Here is a 19,932-nt window from a genome sequence, read left to right on the forward strand (position 1 = left end):
TTTTTTTTAATGGGCAACGATGAAAGTTTTAGGGCAATAAAATCATATAGATATTTCCTGAAATAGTACATTTCTAAGGCAAAGTACGTTTGGGCAATGAGAAGGCACTAGTCAAGATAAGTGGGAAAGTAGTGGCTGAGAGGTAATAAAAAACAGTTTGTAAAACGTAAGTCTCATTTCTTACGTTTTCATATGTACATATGCATTGTTGGTTAGCCTTGCTGCTGATGTCATGGTGGTGAATTTTTTTTCATGGCTGGTTTACTAGGTTGTTTTTTAATGTGGGGTGGGGGGAAAAAAGGTGGAGCAGCTGTTGTGACCGCAACAAAATAAAGAACCTTTGTCGAGAACCAACACACCACATACGGTATACTGTATATACATAACTACTGCACTATGTGGGAATAAAGAAATGCAATGTTCGTCAAAAAGCAATCCACAGATTCGAATTGGCATTGAAAGAAAATCAGAGTAATGCAAAAAGGCTGTAATTTTTCAAACAAAAACAGAATAAATAAATACACAGACAGCAACTTAAAGTTAACAAGATACATTATCATTTATTATGTCAAATAAAACGCACCTGAAAAATGTGATATTTATTAAACCTCTAAGACGGATCGTCTTTGAAAGATAATATAAAAACTATACAATATTTAGAATGTAAACATAACATGAAATCCTTTAAATGATTTAGATTTTGATGCCAAAAGCTACAATGAACATTATGGGAGCAACCTATAAGTGTAAAGCGGTCAGACTAGTAGCAGTATGAAGAACCTGACAATAAAACTGTGATGCTTTACTTTATGAAAGGCATCAGCTTGGATATCTATTTCTGGAAAAGAAAAAAAAAAAAAAAAAAAAAAAAAAAAAAGCACAGAACATTGTTCCAGAGCCCTTAACTCGTTAAAATAAAATATATACAGTACATGGCCTGTAGACTGGCAAATGCAGTGGTCATTTTTTGCGTCTAGGAATTTAGGTAACACTTTTGTGTACATTATCTACTGCTTAAAAATACACACCTTATATATAGAATTTCAGTGGCTTCACTATCTAGTGAACCTCTAACCTAGAACATCAGACCTTTAGACATCACTGATTGTTTCAGGCAGTGTTTCAGAAGGTAGTAAAGACAAAATAAGGTTGGAAGTATCAAACCAGCATCTCTGATAACAAGCCACCAATGGCAGCTCCAATATTTCTATTTTCAGTGGTTCACCACAAGCCTTTATTTAGGAATACTGCATTAAGATTAAGTGTGATTACCCAAACCAGAAGTTATTTTCAGAAACTTTATACAGGGAAATTTTGGTTGCCAACTGATTAAATAAGGGTCATAGCGTATAACACATTGGTGTAGTCTCTAAAAATAACTATACCAAGATAAGACAAAAACAAAAAAAAAACAAAATCATGCGCACACACAAACCAACACTGAAAACAAAATCACATTTCTTTTCAAAATACATTTTGCAATAAACTAAAAATAGGTATGAGATATAATCATTATTCTATGGTTATTCGTTCAACGTCCCACTGTACTAATCCAAAATATTCACCGATACACAGGTACATAAAAAACGGTTAATCACATGTAATCCATACATAATACTCTAAAACATACGGTCTGAGTAAAAGATTGCATTTACACATTTTTATTTAGGGGGATGGGGGGCGCATGCCTCCCAAACACCGCCCAGTGAAAAAGGTAAAAAGGTAAAAAGCAGGATACACAGATTTATACACAAATGTATAAAATGGGTAGAGTAGTTAAAACAGTGTAAGATACAATTCAACGTTTAACATGATCTGCATTTTGATTGCATTATGCCTAGATTACATGCTTTTTGTATTAGTTATTAATTGTATTAAAAAAAAAAAAAAAACTAACAACAAATCAGTTTTAAATGTACCTGTAAAAATTAGATTTACATCTGTGGATATTTAAAATAAATGGCAAGAGTATAAAGCAAATCAAAAAAATATACTGGGGGCATTTTTATTGTGTGCAATTCTTATAAAGACACATTTGGAGTGATTTGCACACTATAAAATGGACACACAAAAACTGCATGTTTATCGTAATAGTTTGAATATATGTTTGTCCCAATAGTTTTTTTTTCATAAAAAACACATTTGCATACTGCAATTAGTTAAAATGTTATTTGAGTCACAGAAATTCTATATAAGGGTCATATAAGACTAAAATAAGGATTCCTTTTGTGGATTAAACATTATCCTGACAAACAACAAATAGGGAATATTGAATATTCCTAAGTGCTATATAATCGGTGCTACACTAAACACATACCCAGGAGGATGGTTGCTGCCCAGTGACATTAGATGATCTATATTTAACTAAGCAGACTCAGCACTTTGGTCACTTTGATACAGATCTTTTACTGTCCTCTCTTCTAACCAATTTACAGATAATAGATGTGCATCATAAACCTAAAGTGACAAAATTTACTGTGAAAAGTCCAAAAAAAATTATGTTGAATTCTTGCCTCTTTACAGGCTCCACACTCCTTATTTCTGCCTGAGGCTGCAGAAAAGACCTAAATTATGAAAATTATATTTGGGTAATGTAGTAAAACTCAAAATTCAGGTATACTAGGTAAGTGCTCTGACCAAATAGCTACCCTAACTTTTTGATCCTGTATAATTTTTTTTACATCCATGCCTTTTACAACTGGCGTGATGATAACCGTTATTTAACTTCAACTAAAAATAGTTGATTTAACCATTTAACTTTTAACATTCAGATGTGTCTTACTGAGACACACATTCAAAATCTTGTACGATTGTATCTATAACTTGTTTACCATTCTGAAAACATCAAAGTAACCTAAAATTTGCAAATTACAATTATTGTAATGCTTTGTCAGTCTACTGAACTTGTAAATACTACATTAGATTTTAAGATACTATATTAAATTATACATGCTCAGTGGCATAACTGTTTAAAGATAGTGAAAGATAATCACATCAGTCACCACTCCCTATCTCCTGACAGTTGCCCCGTAGACCACTTGTTTTATGTTGAGGCAACCTGTATTCTTACAGCCAATTCACTTTTTCACATTTAAAAATATACACATGACGTTTTTTTAACTGGGTTAGAAAATAATGTTAAACTGGATACAATGCAATCTGTATTTCTAGGTGGCTCGGCTTTCAGAGACCATATGATTCTATACAGTGCCATTTCCTCCAAGTAAAGAGGAGATTACAGTGGCTTGCATTGGAATCACGGGCATTCCACCTACCCCCTATATGTCAGTAACCGATTCTGTAACAATGGGAAACAGGAGAATGCATTGTGACATATGGGGGAAAATACAGAAAAATGGGGCAGGTGGGATATATCCTCCATACGATGGCATTTTATTGTGTGGAAAAAAAAAAAAAACAGTAATGTATGCCAGCTAAATTTCTTATTAGTATACTTTTAACTTTTTTCTTAACATTAGTGTTACCTTGCAGCATCACAGCTTGGAAGTTTTTTTTTTTTAATGTAACAGCTTTCAGTATCTGTTTTACAGATATATATACACATATATGTTGTACATAAATATACACTCAGCAGCAAGAATAATACACAACCCTGTTCAGTACCAAGCTGAACCTCCATTGGCTCTGAGAACAACGGACCAATTAAGATAACAAGTCCAAATAGGTTTTTTAGCATTCCTAATTACACACGCAACAGTCAAAGGTTGATTAGTGGATGCTCCAATTGTGAATAGGGAATGCGTGTGTTCATAGTATTTATGAAACTGGTCTAAGTGCACCCTACCTACGTATATACATTTTCCCTTTTTTGTATGCATTAAAAAAAGAGCCTATTAAGCCTCCAAAGAAATAAAAAAGCAGCTCCCTGTAAGACAGGGAAAGCAAGTAAAATGACCTCTCCAGTGTTGTTTCCCGTCTCAATTGATAGTTTCACACTTTGAGCACCATGTAACTGCTGAGTCTTGCAGGTGTAGGGGATTGAGGAAGGAACCCTGAAGTTCAACAGCAATACAGGCATTCAAAGTTTGCAAAAGTGGCAAATGCCAAGGATACAGACAAAGCCTGCAGCTCTGGAAAAAAAAAGGTAGAAACAACTAAAAAGACTTATACTACCACTTCCAATAAAGGAGGTGTTCATTTAAATGTATGTAAAGACCTGACAGGGTCTTTAACATATTACCATTAAAATGTGGACATATTAAAATGCATACAATAGAGGCATGGCTACACATATGTAAGGTATTTAACATCATCACATATAACTAAAACAAGGCTTTACACACATGTACAAATATTCAGAAGTATGGTACAATGTACTTGTATGTCCAAAATATGTACATACATATATGTCCAAAGCCGTAACCAAATTATAGCCCACAGAAACAGGACGTTAATGTCAGAGGTAGGGCAACATTCACAGAGATTCTGTTCCACACCTATAGAAGAACTGGTACTGAAAATGTAACATACAGTATCCTGGCTTGTATGATCATTGTTTGCAAACCCTGCAATATGGTGTTCTATAACATTATGCAGGTCTTGATCTTGATTGGATTAAATTGCCTATACACATTGGTTGTGTACAGGAAGTCTTGTTTAGGGTAACATCCAAGGAGTTGTTATGATTGAAGAAACAAGTATCCCTGTCTGGCCAATTAGAGGAACGATACTAAAAAGATTACATTAAGTGCTGGTTCGTGGTGTCCGACAGCCACCAACTCGCTGACCACGGTGAATCTTCATGTGTTTAGACAGATGGTCGCTGCGTGCAAACTTCTTATCACACACTGTACACTGATATGGCTTCACACCAGAGTGGGACCTTTTGTGTCTTGAAAGCTCATCAGAGCGGGAGAATCTGCAGAAAGTGCAATCAAACGGTATAAATAATAAAAACTAACATCCTCAAAGATATCTCAAACATTGACACTTTTAAACACTGCTCACTAGACACTCAAAGTGTTTAAGTCTTTAATTTGATTGGTTTGTATATATATATATATATATATATATATATATATATATTTATTTTTATTTTTTTAACTAACCATTTTATACATATCCCAGATGATTACATTGTCATTGCCAATTCAACTGTGACTTTCAAATTAAATTTAAGCTTGCACTCTCTCCTTGCAACACTAGAATTCTGGATTCTAATCTCTGCTAGAACACCATCAGCATTTGAATGTTCTCCTCCAAACTCTTCTGTTTCCTCCCAAATCCCAAAACCATATTGGTAAATTAAATGTGCCCCCCCCCCCCTCTCCCCCAAAAAAGGAAAAACTGGGTTCAGACTGGGTTAGGGACATTAGCTGAAGTACTACTTTGGTGGTACCAAAGCTATCTCCAGCAGCTTTCCAAACTGCATCCAAGCCTAAAAGGGGCATCTTATGCATTTATGGTAGTCCTACTCCACTGTATAGGACCTGTGATCACAGGTTTAAATAAAATACTTTTCATTAAAGCACCTCTCAACGCAAAAGCTAGGTGTCCAAAATACCAATATATACCAATCAATGCATGTACTCTGACTTCCATGAAACACACAGAGGACAGCAATTCAATACCCCTTTCATATAATCAGTTAAGGTTCCTTGCATCATTTCTTGATTTGACTTAATGATATCCCCCCCCCCCCCCAGTCCCTTTATCCCCCTTGCTGTCCTGTACTTTCTTCACAATATTTTTCTCCTCAGAGTTAGAATATTAAATGTGGAAAATACTTCTGTTTATGGCTCTGTGCATGATCTGTCCTTATTTACAAAATATATTTTTGCTTTTAAATTGATATTTGGTTGATTTGGTATATTCTTTATTTTAATAGCACATCCACAGCATGCAATTTTACCAAAGTGCCTAGAGGAAACCCACGTGACAATGGAAGAACATATTCTTTCTATTTTCTCCTTTCATTTATTATTTTACTTAAGGGTGCTTGAGGCTTTACTTTTTTGAGAAATCTTGAATGTGGTGCAGAAGTTTTAAAGCAGCGTTTATCGCTCGGAAATTGTTATTAGACTTTATTGTGTAATGCAGACGCATTAGAAAAAAAAAAAAAAGGGGAATGTGAACAGGACCACCACTGACAAGCAATAGTAGGGAACTTAACAGGATTATTTCTGTATCAAAATTAACAGGCTTTAGCATCAAAAGAAAAAAAAAAAAACCTTCAGCAGCTGACACAGTTAAAGCCAAACTAAATTCTAAAAATAAAAAACTGCTACCAGGTCCTTTATTGCAGAAGCGACAGGCGATAACCTTACCTGCCTAAAAATAATTTTCTTTTAATACACTCAACTGTCTCTATTCTGTTGCAACCATCTTCTTTATTCTCTACTGCCCTTGGCCAGGATGGGATTAGATAATTCTTATGAGAGTTCATTCTGTCCTGGGGATACTTTTTATTTTTAAAGAAGATACCAATCAGGCATGTAAGTATGCTTTATTGTAGAAGGGACATTGCCTGACTACTTCTTCAATGAAAAACTGTCAGATTGTCAATTTTCGAAGCAGATCTTTAGTTTATTTCATTAAAATTCTACTTTTAAGTGACAGGCAATGTCCCTTGAGCTGAGCTATACATGCTCAGAGTCCGCTTTGGTTGCCAGCAAGCCCAGCTTCCCCTGCGCATGCCTGTGCAGGAGTTATGTCATCCCAGCCTGGCCAATCAATATGGCCAAAAAATGTCAAAGGGAAGAGAATACAGAAGAGGGTAATGCCCTATGAAGGAATGGGGACAGGTAACATGGGGGTTTAGTTCCAGTTTCAGTTGGGTTCTGAATAGGAGTGATCTCCTGAGGGTGCTGTACCGTAGCTAGAAACCGTAGCTAGGTCCTCCTGGACAGGAATCCTGTTAATTTCTAGTGGGTGTCGATTAATTTTTTTCAGCCTTGACCTATTAATGCTGATTAGTATTTGGCAACAAGAAATGTCTTATCAGCTCCCAGGTTTATAAATAATTAGGGGCCTATTCCCATCATGTCTGTTGGGCTGCACTGGTTGAGTAGGCCCCATGTACTGACACCGCTATACTAGGTGAAAATAGAACATGTTACCATTAAACATTAATTTGAGCAAGTTGAGAAATATGAATGTTCCCACATTAACACGTTAAGAGAAAATAAAGTATTTTATGCTACGGGAAACAAATTTTAAAAAATGCACATTGGCATGTTTTGGTTTTTTTTTAATATGTTACAATGTACATGAACTTAATGTGCAAAAGCACTGACTAAATTCAACATACATTCTAATCTTAAATAAATATAGATTTTCGATCTTTATTCAATTGTCACCAGACCTTTATTATTATTAACCAGTATTTATATAGTGCCTACATATTACAAAGTGCAGCAACATAATCATATCACCTTTAAATGTGATATGGTATTTGGTGTAATCTTTTATTACTTTCACTATAATTTACACACACAGGTTCTATGCAAAGTCTTTATTATCTTCATTCCGAGCAACTTATTTACTGGATTTATACAGACCAATCATTCAATCCTGTGTTTCCGTATATTCAATATATTGAAGGTATACTGTAGCCTCTCAAATGTATCATCTTAACCATGACTTATTATTAATCTTGGTTTACTAAACAACCACTGGGATAAGATTTTAATATAAAACATACTAAAAGCAAAACTAGTTCCCTTACCTCCAACCACACTCTGGCCAAGTGCAGACATAAGGCTTCTCCCCTGTGTGCCGCCGAAAGTGGGCCTTAAGGTGTGAACTTTTGGTGTACATTTTGTTACAGCCAGGGTGACTACACTTATGAACCCTGATGACAGCTGGTGTTCCCTTTTGTATCTTCTGCTGTCCTTCGCTCACAAATACTCCTCCTATAGTCAGAGGTCGGACCGCCACTGGCAAGGGGGCAATTCTAACATACTTTTGGTCCCCAGGTGAAGTAGGCCCTGGGATTGGGGCCAGCGACAGGTTTTGGCCTTGTACACTGATTACAAGCTGTGTAAGGCGTACACCACCTGTTGGGTTCTGTGCCAAAGAAGCAGTACCAGGCACAGACATAGGCTGAATCTGAAGTATTACAGGAATACTGCTTGTTGCAGAAGGTGAACTATCTGAAACAACTGGTGTCTCTGGAGTTGGCACATCCTCAGTTGGTTGAGCTGGATCTGTAGTTTGAGTCACAGACTCATTTGTCATGCAGCCCTGTAGCCACGTGCCAGGGATAGGCTGCTTCTCAGCCAGTTCTTCTCTTATTAGATCCATGTTTTCTTTTAAAAACTCCTCAATTTCCTCAAGAGTAGGAGAGAAGTCCCCAGAAATCTGCGCACAAAAGTCTGGAAGTTTTAGTTGTGCCAAAGAAGTAGTTTCTTTCGAATCCTCCACTGCTCTCACCAGCTGGGACAAAATAATTCCTTCAACTTCTTTAAGGCCACCTTCATCTTCACCATTCTCTTCTACTGACACAGCTGCATTATTACCCTGTTCTGCCAGGGATGGAGAGGGGCTGGCATTGTTTTCAAGAAGGGTGAGTAATGATACCTCCCCAGAATGAGGTACTGCCATGTTGTGTTCACAATAGGAAGCAGCATTGGAAAGAAGATCACAGGCAGAAAGAGGTTCACTGCAATTTAATGAAACCATTTCCCTTGAAAGGATTCCTTTACCCCTAGATATGATGGGGTAGAGGAAATGCTCAATAAAATGTAACTGTTCTTGTATATCCCTTCAACGATCTGTAAAGAGACAAGAACTAATCAGAATACAAGTGAGCATCATTTAAACAGTTTATACAGTAGTTTACTAGAAACAACTCTGTAATTAATTTCTCAGTAGACTAGATAAGTCGAATACAAAGTTATAACCAACCAGTAAAAGCAAACTAGTATCTCAGAGTCAAAGTAATTTGTTAAAGTACAATGTAGCAGTAAATGTATCAAACAATTGACAGTTTATTGTTGTTTACAGGGCTACTTCTGATCACCTTCTGCCATTAAGGACTATATATACACTTCATCAATGGCTGCATGACATTTCTTACTGCAGGAATCCTAATGGCGACAACTGTGGGCCATGCCTGTGTAATGTATGCTGAACTAGTTACTTGAAGTCACCACCAATATATCTTATAACAGAGCGACAATGACAAAGTAAAATTGGAAGACAAGGACACAACATTGTTACCCTACAACAAGAAAAGTCTTATCAAAAATATTTGGAAGGATCTGCAGATATTGCCAGGTTAACATCTGACTGTTCTATTGTTAGGATGATCAAATGGTATGGGCATTCAAGGATCAAGGACACACAAGGTGAAAGTTATCTTGTCTGATTGTACAGAACTACTGTGGAACAAATTGTTGAAAAACCTAATGATCGCCAAAGGTATCAGAACACACAGCTCATTACAGCATATGGGGCTGCATAGACATATACAGACATAGTGCCCTTGCTGATAATTCGCAAAATAAAAAATTATACATGCTTAAAAATATCACTGTGTGTAATTCATCTACAGTTGACAATGGAAAATCCGGCCACCGATAATCTGGGTCGTTCAGTTTTGAATTTCGGATGTCATTTTCAATACAGGGACTGTAGTACACTGTTTGGCCACCTGTGTTTTGATGGCGCTCTTCTGCAGAAACAGCTGTTAGGTCTTGCTTGCTAAACTAAATACACATTGAGACTTCCCTGCTGCCTGCTTTCTGAAACTAAAGGCTGGACTGTGTGTGGAGGCAAATACTACTTTCAAAAACTTGGAATTTTCAAAACTCTAGCACACCTCAGGATCCCGTGGTTGGCATATTTTTGAAAGTCAACTGTATATATTATACAAGTCACTTTTTGAATTACTGAAATAAATTAACTTTTCGATGATTTTATAATTTATTCAGATACAACAATACATTTCTTAGGGAGATTACTCTTCGTCAAAACATTTCAGTCACATTCCAGTCAGACAAAAAACTTTCAGCAACTGAGACATATCTGACTAAAGCTGCGTACACACTTGCAATTTTTGTCGTTGGAAAGGATCTTTCACGATCCTTTCCAACGACAAGGGGCTGCAAGATGCATGAACGATGCTGTACATACAGCACCGTTCATGCTCTATGGAGAGGGGAGGGGGAGAGCGACGGAGCGGCACCCTGCTGCGCGCTCTCCCCTTCCCTTTCATTACGATCGGCTGTTGTCCATCGTCCGTGGATCCGGCAGGTCGGTCGTCCGGACGATGGACGACACAGACTGTACACACAGCAGATTTTCGCCCGATAATTGGCTGATGCCGATTATCGGGCGATAAAAATCTGACGTGTGTACATAGCTTTAGGATGGGTCTACACAGACGTTTTTAAAATGCATGTAAACGTTGCCTTTAAAACGCTGGAAAACGACTATACTGCGTTTTTTACACGTGTAAGTTTCAAGTGCTTATAAATGCGGTAAAACGCCCTACTGAAATCAATGGAAGAGTTTACCTGCGCTTTTGGGCGTTTACCAGCATTGTTATCCCCGCGTTTTAATTTTTTAGGGCTAATGATGGGGTGCAATAAATATACAAAAGATTGAGTGTAAAGAAGGTAGGGAAGAAAAACAGGGGTACAGGAATAGATATATGTATCCCTCTAGTGCCTCCACCTCAGCTAGCCAGCAGCACAATTGTGAAACTTATGTAGAGAGAATAATGCAAAACCCTTGAAGCAATGAAAGACTGTCAGCTATGTTGCATCCTTAAGATTTTAGAGCAATATACTGTTAGGTCCATAAATATTTGGACAGAGAGAACGTTTTTCTATATTTGGTTCTGTACATTACCACAATTAATTATAAACTGAACAACTCAGATGCAGTTAAACTGCAGACTTTCATCTTTAATTCAGTGGATTGAACAAAAAGATTGCATAAAAATGTGAGGAACTATTTTTTTTTTTTTTTTTACAAAAAAGTGAAGTGATTACACAATCACTTCATCTCATGGGCTCAAAAGTAATTGGACAATTGACTCAAAGGCTAATTCATGGGGGCTGGTGTGGGCAATTCCTTCGTTAGGTCATTATCAATTAAGCAGATAACATGCGGTGAAAGGAGCTCTCCATGCAGGTGAAACAAGCCATCCTTAAGCTGCAAAAACAGAAAAAACCCATCCGAGAAATTGCTACAATATTAGGAGTGGTAAAATCTACAGTTGGGTACATCATGAGAAAGAAACAAAGCACTGGTGAACTCAGCAACACCAAAAGACCTGGATGTCCACGGAAGACAGCAGTGGTGGATGATCACAGAATCATTTCCATGGTGAAGAGAAACCCCTTCACAACAGCCAACCAAGTGAACAACACTCTCCAGGAAGTAGGTGTAGAAGTAGATACCCAAGTCTACCATAAAGAGAAGACTGCATGGAAGTAAATACAGAGGGTGCACTGCAAGGTGCAAGACACTCATAAGCCTCAAGAATAGAAAGGCTAGATTGGACATTGCTCAAAAACATCTAAAACTGCCAGCACAGTTCTGGAAAAACATTCTTTGGACAGATGAAATCAAGATCAACCTTTACCAGAATGATGGCAAGAAAAAAGTATGGAGAAGGCGTGGAACACGATCCAAAGCATACCACACCTGTAAAACATGGCAGAGGCAGTGTGATGGCTTGGGCGTGCATGGCTGCCAGTGGCTCTGGGACACTAGTGTTTATCCATGATGTGACACAAGACAGAAGCAGCCGAATGAATTCCGAGGTGTTCAGAGACATACTGTCTGCTCAAATCCAGCTAAATGCTGTCACATTGATTGGGAGGCGTTTCATATTACAAATGGACAATGACCCAAAACTTACAGCCAAAGCAACCCAGGAATTTATTAAAGCAAAGAAGTGGAATATTCTTGAATGGCCAAGTCAGTCACCTGATCTGAACCCAATTGAGCATGCATTTCACTTGTTGAAGTCTAAACTTCGGACAGAAAGGCCCACAAACAAACAGAAACTGAAAGCTGCTGCAGTAAAGGCCTGCCCGAGCATTAAAAACGAGGAAACCCAGCATCTGGTGATGTCCATGAGTTCAAGACTATAGTGTGTCATTGCCAGCAAAGGGTTTTCAACCAAGTATTAGAAAATGAACATTTTATTTTCAGCTTTTTAATTTGTCCAATTACTTTTAAACCCCTGAAATGAAGTGATTGTGTAAAAAAAAAAAAACACTTTAGTTCCTCACATTTTTATGCAATCTTTTTTTTCAACCCACTGAACTAAAGCTGAAAGTCTGCAATTCAACCTCATCTGAGCTGTTTCATTTAAAATTAATTGTGGTAATGTACAAAACCAAAATTAGAAAAAAGTTGTCGGTCCAAATATTTATGGACCTAACTGTATTTCATGTATAATCGATGTATTATAAATAGTGAAGGGGATAAACCATACCTATTTTTTTTTAGGTATTTATTCTCTTGCTTAATCCCCACATCAGTTTTTAAAATGATTTAAATTGTATATCAGGCCAAAAAAATGCAGTATATCTTTGCAATACATTTACAAATCTTCATTTTTATTTCAATAAAGATTCTACAAGTATGGAAAATACTACCAAGCAAAAAGCACCTGGCAATTATACCAGGCTGTAACGGCTAGGCTTTTTCAGGTGTGTGCTGAGTAGCTGGCAAACTACCAGCTAATGGGAGCTGTGCAGGATTGTTGGCTCCCACTGCAGGTCTAAACCTGTCCTTATACAGCAAGTCTACACCCTGGTATGCCACAGCTCTGCTGTGGGCAACAAATCACTTAATGATCTGACCTGTTGAAAAGTTTTAGTGAGAGCCAGGGGTTGTCAGTTCTGCTGGCAGACTTTGGCAGAAAGATACAATGTATAATAATCGTGTGGATCCTCCCAGCTACCCAGACTCACTGACAGCTCTCTCTGCAAGAGGCCCAGACTGAGCTGTGTGCTGATAGCCAACTAGCCAGGTGGAAAGTTAAAACCTCAAGGTGACCAGCAAATTGTGTCCAAGAACAGTCATGGGTATATTTATTCATGGTAATTCTTTTAGCATCTTTTGGCAAGCGTTTTCTCCAAAGGATTTGAGAACAAAAAATAAATGAAGATGTTAACAATAGAGCACAGTGGAGGTTTCATTGCAGGTTTTGAAACTGGTTTAGTCAGAACTGGTTTCATATCCTGTAGTGCCATCAGAAAGACTTCTGAAGGACAACTTTTTTCTGCAGCCCTAAACACATGGCTAAAGGAACAGAATATGCAGTAAAAAAAAATCATGCAACAGGCGGTATATATGCACCCTCAAAGCCCTAATCCCAACATGATCAACCCAGTCTGACTTTTACTAACCAGCTATAAACAACTAGGAAAAAGTCTGGTGGAACTGTGGCTAAATCTGGATGACAGTATTTATATAATGCCAACATATAATATAGCGCTGTACATTAAATAGGGGTTGCAAATGACAGACAGATATAACCAGCGACACAGGAGGAGAGGACGCTGCCCAAAAGAGGTTATAATCGAACAGATGGTAGGCAGCATACTTCTATGCATAATATTCCACAAAAAGCCACTTCCTAGATTTCCCAGTCATGCTCTGCTGGTAACATTAAATGCCATATTTTATGTGATTTAAATGCAGTCACATGACCACAAAGTATTCTATTTATTCCCATTCTCTTTACCTAGTGGGTGGGGATTAGTGCCACACTTACATTACAGCTGAAAGGTGAATAATAGTTGTAGGAACTAAGCAAGTGTTGTCAAACCAATCTTAGCAGGTGTTATCTGTGCTACTCCAGAAATCCACTGCCATTTGTTAGCAGGATCAACAGGTAAATTCAAAGGAATATATATGGAGGAAATAAATGGCCATAGTTTGCATGTACATTACATATTTTGAACTAGTTACACTTTTTGCCCAAACAAACACTGTGTTATGGAGATTTACATTCATTATATTTGTTTGCTGTGAACCTGAGTGTATTGTTTGAAAAGTTATATTACCAGACATCCTGGAACTTTAGGAGGTGATTCTATGACCGCATATTAAATAAACAGTCCTATTAACTCCTGTGAAGTCTTCTTAAATTAAATGTTTTACTAAAAAGAGTGACCCTGGTCTACACCTTTGTTTGACCACCTATGCTCCTAAGGTCCATTACCCCTTGAAGAATTATTTTGTGCTGTTACATACTGATAATTGCAGTCTCAGCCTGTGCAGAGATTTTCCAGCTTGCTCAGCAATGATGTAAGAACCAGCAGGCTGAGAAGGACCATCATGGGCAATGTTAACCCTTTCCATATACATGTAGTCTGCCACAAAATGCTTAGATGGAAGTACAAATCATTACTCTTGTTACTCGTTACAATTCTTTTCTTTAAGCACTGTGTCTCACCCACTACCACTCTAGAAAGCGGTAGTGGCTATAACCCTTGCTTTTCCAGCACTGAGTTTTTTAGGTTCAAATCCCTGCCAGGACACTACAGGAGAAGAGTTCTCTCTGTTCACGTAGGTGCCCTCTTGACATTCCAAAAAATATGTATTGAGATTATTAGCTTTTTAGAACTGAACTTAGTGTATGTGAAAATCTGGAAGCTTGTTGCAACATAGATACAAGATAAAACCACATAAATAAAAATGAAAAAGGTAGCATTTAGGAGATAAAGCTCAACTTTATTGTTGTTGCAAAGGATCTTTCTCGATCCTTTCCAACAACTAAGGACTGCACAATGCATAAACGAGTTCTGTACATACAGCACTGTTCTGCTCCATGGAGAGGGGAGGGGGGAGAACGACAGAGCGGCACCCTGCTGCCCTATCCCTCTTCCCTTGCATTCGGATTGTTGGCTGTCCATTGTCCGTGGATCCGCCAGGAAGGTCGTTTGAAGGATGGACGGCGAGCGCTGTACACACACACCAGATTTTCGCCCGATATCGGCCCTGAGCCTATTATCGGGCGAGAACCATTGGACGTGTGTACGTAGCTTAAGAGCAGTCACCCTTAGACAGAGTGTATTAGTCTGGATCACATACTTACAGTGCTATTGGTAAATTATTGCTACAGATCCAGCTGAGGTATTTGCCAGTTTACTGATAAAGGTGTGGTTTTACTTCAAATACTTTAATGGTGATATGAAAAGCAGTGATATCTACACTTTATACTATGTGTTTCTGGTTACTTGATGCCTTAAACTTTTTATTGGGAGTGTGGCTGCATTTGTACAAGTTGTTTTTCTGTGTTACATATTTAAACTCATTCATGTCAGCAGCACAGCTGCTTATCATACACAGCTCTCTGCTTACAGTATAGAATATACTGCATGAGGCAATTCTGTTCTATTATTGGGACAGCCAGGAGAAAATGAAAAGAACTTGTAAGGATGATATGACTCAACAAATTTACAATACTAAAATAACCAATAAAAAATATGACAGTAGCCTTGCTGACCTCCTACAAATGCTGGTTGATTATCTCTGGTTCAAAGTTAGTTATTAAAAAAAAAAAATAATAAGCAATATAACAGATAGGTAACTACAATTTTCCGAGAGATGTCAGCAATGGCAATACCACAAGTCAGTAACCAATAGGCTTTTTACAGGTGTTGGAAAACGTTTGTGTAGGCAGCTGCAACAAAGTTTTCTTTTTCTGCCCCCCCCCTTCCTGTCCTTCAAAACACCTGAAACTGCTTGCAAAAGTGGTAAAAAAATTGGTTGGCAAAACACCTGTGTACACTGAATGTAGCATTCAATAAAAAAAAAAACAAACAAACACATTCATTCCAATATGAACCTTTTTAGTGGGTAATAAATGCTATTTAACTCTGTGGTACCACTTAATGATCTGCTAGTGTCATCAATTCTGCCTTAAGAATGGTTTACTTTTTGTGACCCTACTACTTGTATGCACTGAAACCCATTGGTTCCTAGACGAAGTGCATTATACCATATCATTGTGATAGGGTTGTGCCCTTTGTCAGGAATATGTGGGCCTTAGAGACGAATATGCTCTCTAAATCTTTTCCCCCAGCGAACCCTTAAAATAATTTTCAGGTGTTGGGGAACCCCCAGCTTTAAAGCAATCAATGGGAAAAATGGTATGTACATTGGTGCCAAAAGAAAGGATGCCCTCTATACATCAGTGCCCAGGAGGCCACAAATACGGGCAGCTAAAATGGTCCTTGGTTTCATGTAGGAAACTCTATCAAGTGGTATTGGCCCTAGAGCTATGCAAGTCACACAGCCACAGCTTCTGGAGAAAAATCTAAGGTTCCACTGAACCCAGGGTCAAGTGGAACTAAACTTAAGGAAATGGCAAGTGAATATTGCATCTGATCACACCGATGAAAAGGTTAAGCTGCTCATTCACAGCGTCAGATGAATCCCAGTTTCCCTTGGGTGTGCTGGGGATAAATAACTCCCAATCATCCCAACATGGCCACTCTACATGGCTGAAGATCATCCCTAGGAAGAAAGAAGGAAGATGGCGGAGCTCTGCAATAGAACATGGATAGGTGGATATGGAGAATGTGGATAGGTGAGTCGAGCGGTTCTAGTTCCGCACAAGAATGGCTGATCCAATGTATGGATCTTGCTTCATGTCTGTATAGCCCATCGCATCATCTAAACTCAAACAAGTACAACGTTGGTTTTGTAATACTGATACACTTGATGCAAAACGGTGTTCATCTGTTCCCATCTGCCAAAAAACTAAACACTCAACATATCACCTAACAATACACAATCTAACATCAACATCTGTCTTTATCAACAGTTTCCCACAACTATATTCCCAATAGTGCAGTCCTTAAACTGTGAAGGGTGCATTAAACCATTGTATATTATATGATAACCCCCCACCTATTTTTACACACTTCTCCTTGCCATGACTTTGTTTACAGTATCTTGCTTCAAGAGAATCTATGCAGTTAGCGGTCGGACAGTAGTATACATTTCAGTGATGGCACTATACAACTGACATTAGTCTTATTAACATTTCTAAAGCTACGTACACACGGCAGATTTTTATCGCCCGATAATCGGCATCGGCCAAATATCGGGCGAAAATCTGCCGTGTGTACAGTCGGTGTCGTCCATCGTCCGAACGACCGTCCTGCCGGATCCACGGACGATGGACGACAGCCGATCGTAATGAAAGGGAAGGGGGAGAGCGCGCAGCAGGGTGCCGCTCCGTCGCTCTCCCCCTCCCCTCTCCATAGAGCATGAACGGTGCTGTATGTACAGCACCGTTCATGCATCGTGCAGACCCTTGTCGTTGGAAAGGATCGTGAAAGATCCTTTCCAACGACAAAAATTGCAAGTGTGTAGGCAGCTTAAGTCTCAGTCAACTTTGCTAACCTTGCAAAGAATAGTGACGTGTTTACTTACACGGCCCTGATGGAGAAAAGATATTGCTAAAACCCCCCAAACACTAATGTAAAATTACTGTAGCCAGCATTCTTTGTTTATCCATGAACCTCATGTAGAAAGATATGTAGATAAACAAAAGATCGTCTCTCCCATAAATGTACACTTTACTGCTTTTATTAGTTGCTATGCAGATAACAGAGAACCTTCCCACCGCTTTGTTCACTGTCACTGTGTGTTGAAATGAATCTGTAAGGAACAAACATAACATTCACCTAGTTACACTTAAACAGAAACACATTCTTACAAAACTTATACAGAGAAACAAGACTGCACACCAACTGCATTATTTACATGGAGATTCACATGACCACAGATCTCCCATCAAGGCCAGCTCTAGGCCCTTGTGCTACCAGCAGCATTGGCCCAGGACAGGTGTGCACATAGCTTCCTATGATCATGACTCTCTGCTAAACCCAGATTATCAATATCACTGCCAGGCATTACAGAAAGCTAACAGAAGTGTTTTTCTTTATTTGTGCCTAAATGTGGTAGTACAGTGGTAAGTGCTCTGGTCTTTGCAGCGCTAGGTCCCTGGTTTGAATCTCGGCCAGGACACTATCTGCATGGAGTTTGCAGGTTCTCCCCATGTTTGTGTGGGTTTTCATCCAACATCCCAATAACATGCAGTTACGTTAAATGGCTTCTGGTGTTCATCTGTTCTCCCAAAATCAGATTGTGAGGGTCCATTGAGGGACAGCTAGTGACATGACTATGGACTTTGTACAGAGCTGTGTAATATGATGGCGCTATATAAATACCGTGTAAAAATAAATAAAAGTAGATCTGCCTTCAACCTACCCACAGAACTATAAGTAAACCGTTTAAGAAAAAAATGCTCATTTCCATAACTGGAACAAAAGTTGGTTTTCCACTAAGCACTATAAGAAAAATAACAGTAAACACAAACATTTCATATAGAACTAACCATACAGAAGAAGTGGATCAGAACACAAATCAGCTTTTATTACACTACATTATGTTATTATTAAACAGGATTTATATAGCACCAACATATTACACAGTGCTGTACCATGAATTTATGTTTTCCTAAATAAAATACTTTTTTTATTCGCATTTTCTTTATGGTCACATGACAGCCAGTGCCTAGGATTTGTGGGCATGTAAGTGAAAACTAATAGAGAGATCTGGCTTTCAGAGCCTGACTACGGGTAATATTGCTTTGCAAAGTGTTGTCAGCAGTGAAAGGAACTGGCAGCCATCATTCGTAGAACAACTTTCCACATGTATGTTATATAGAGGGAATGTGCAGAGTTTCATTACACACTTTTATTAGGAATGAGAATTGCTTGTGTGAATGTGTTACATATGGCGATCTGTGGATGCAGTGACATGACAGGAAATAAATATTAATCATTTCCTGTTGTATGTCAGGACATATGTAGAAATGGGAAGGCAGCACGTGTGTGGAATTCCCCTGTGACAGGGAAGACACCTCAGGAAATAACTTCCCCGGCCTAGCAATGTGGTCACAGTATGGGGTGACGTTCCGGAACATATTTCTAGAATAAGCTGCAATGTACTCTCCCTTCCCAGAGCTGGCCACACAGCCTGTCCTCCTCACACACGCACGGATTCAGGAGTGGGTGTGGGCACGCACTAGCACGCGCTGTGTAAAATGTCAACACGTCAACTTTCGCCACACGAGCAAAGTACGGAATTACAATTCCAGTGAATAACGTTCGCAAACACAGCTGAATAAACTATCGCAATAACTGCCACTTCGTAGGCTCTCACCTGTCGGACACACACCGTCCCCCGTGCTACCTCTGGGCCCGCATGGCGCTGCCGCAGCTCATGTCTACCATGCTGGCATTCAACACTCACATGACTAGGGGAGGCTCGATCACCACTTACGTACGCTGATTGGCTGTAAACACGGGGGCTCGGCCGCAGCCTTTTTATCTGATTGGTCGTCATATTAAAAGGGCTCGACATCAGTCTGCATTGTGACGTCAGGAAAGAAGTGGCGGTCAAATGCGAGTCTATCCGAGCACAGGGATGACATATTACGGTTTAGGTGAGATGTGCGGTGTTATGACGTGTGAGAAATAAAGCGGAACAGATCAAAGTGACCCCCCACCCTCCTGTGTAATGTACGGCCAATCTGTAAAGTTCCACGCAGCGCGAGGATGGGGCGGGGTTTAAAGTGCAGAGTCACCGTGACGTATATGACATGGGGTGTGGTCAGCTTTCTCTGCACTCCCCATAACATGTCTGTTATTATACAGCCACGTGTCCTGCTTACTTCCCTATTCAAGGTGATGGGCGAGCGGGCAGTGTGCATCTGTATACATTGTTATCCTAACATACTAAGGCTGTGTACACACGTGCAAGATTTATCGTTGGAATGGCGAATGACTGATCGTCTGATAATCATTACCAAAAAAAAGCGCACAACGACTGTCCAACAACACCCATGAACGTCGCTGGAAACGAACGACCGTCCAGTGGATTGGATTGGGCGACGATCCTTCGCTATCCATTGTGTGT

At 38.9% G+C, this 19,932-nt stretch overlaps 1 protein-coding gene across 1 annotated transcript; it reads right to left on the reverse strand.

Moving 5' to 3' along the window:
- Positions 1-539: 539 nt before the first annotated feature.
- Positions 540-19,285, reverse strand: LOC140340085 (Krueppel-like factor 15). The gene is made up of 3 exons (XM_072425093.1): positions 19,177-19,285; positions 7,688-8,735; positions 540-4,879 (listed from the first exon to the last, which is right to left on the reverse strand). The coding sequence occupies exons 2-3, from the start codon at positions 8,641-8,643 to the stop codon at positions 4,705-4,707; spliced, it is 1,131 nt and encodes a 376-aa protein (XP_072281194.1). The 5' UTR covers positions 8,644-8,735; positions 19,177-19,285; the 3' UTR covers positions 540-4,704.
- Positions 19,286-19,932: the final 647 nt, after the last annotated feature.

This window comes from Pyxicephalus adspersus, chromosome 1 (assembly GCF_032062135.1).
Source record: "Pyxicephalus adspersus chromosome 1, UCB_Pads_2.0, whole genome shotgun sequence".
Taxonomy (NCBI): Eukaryota; Metazoa; Chordata; class Amphibia; order Anura; family Pyxicephalidae; genus Pyxicephalus; species Pyxicephalus adspersus.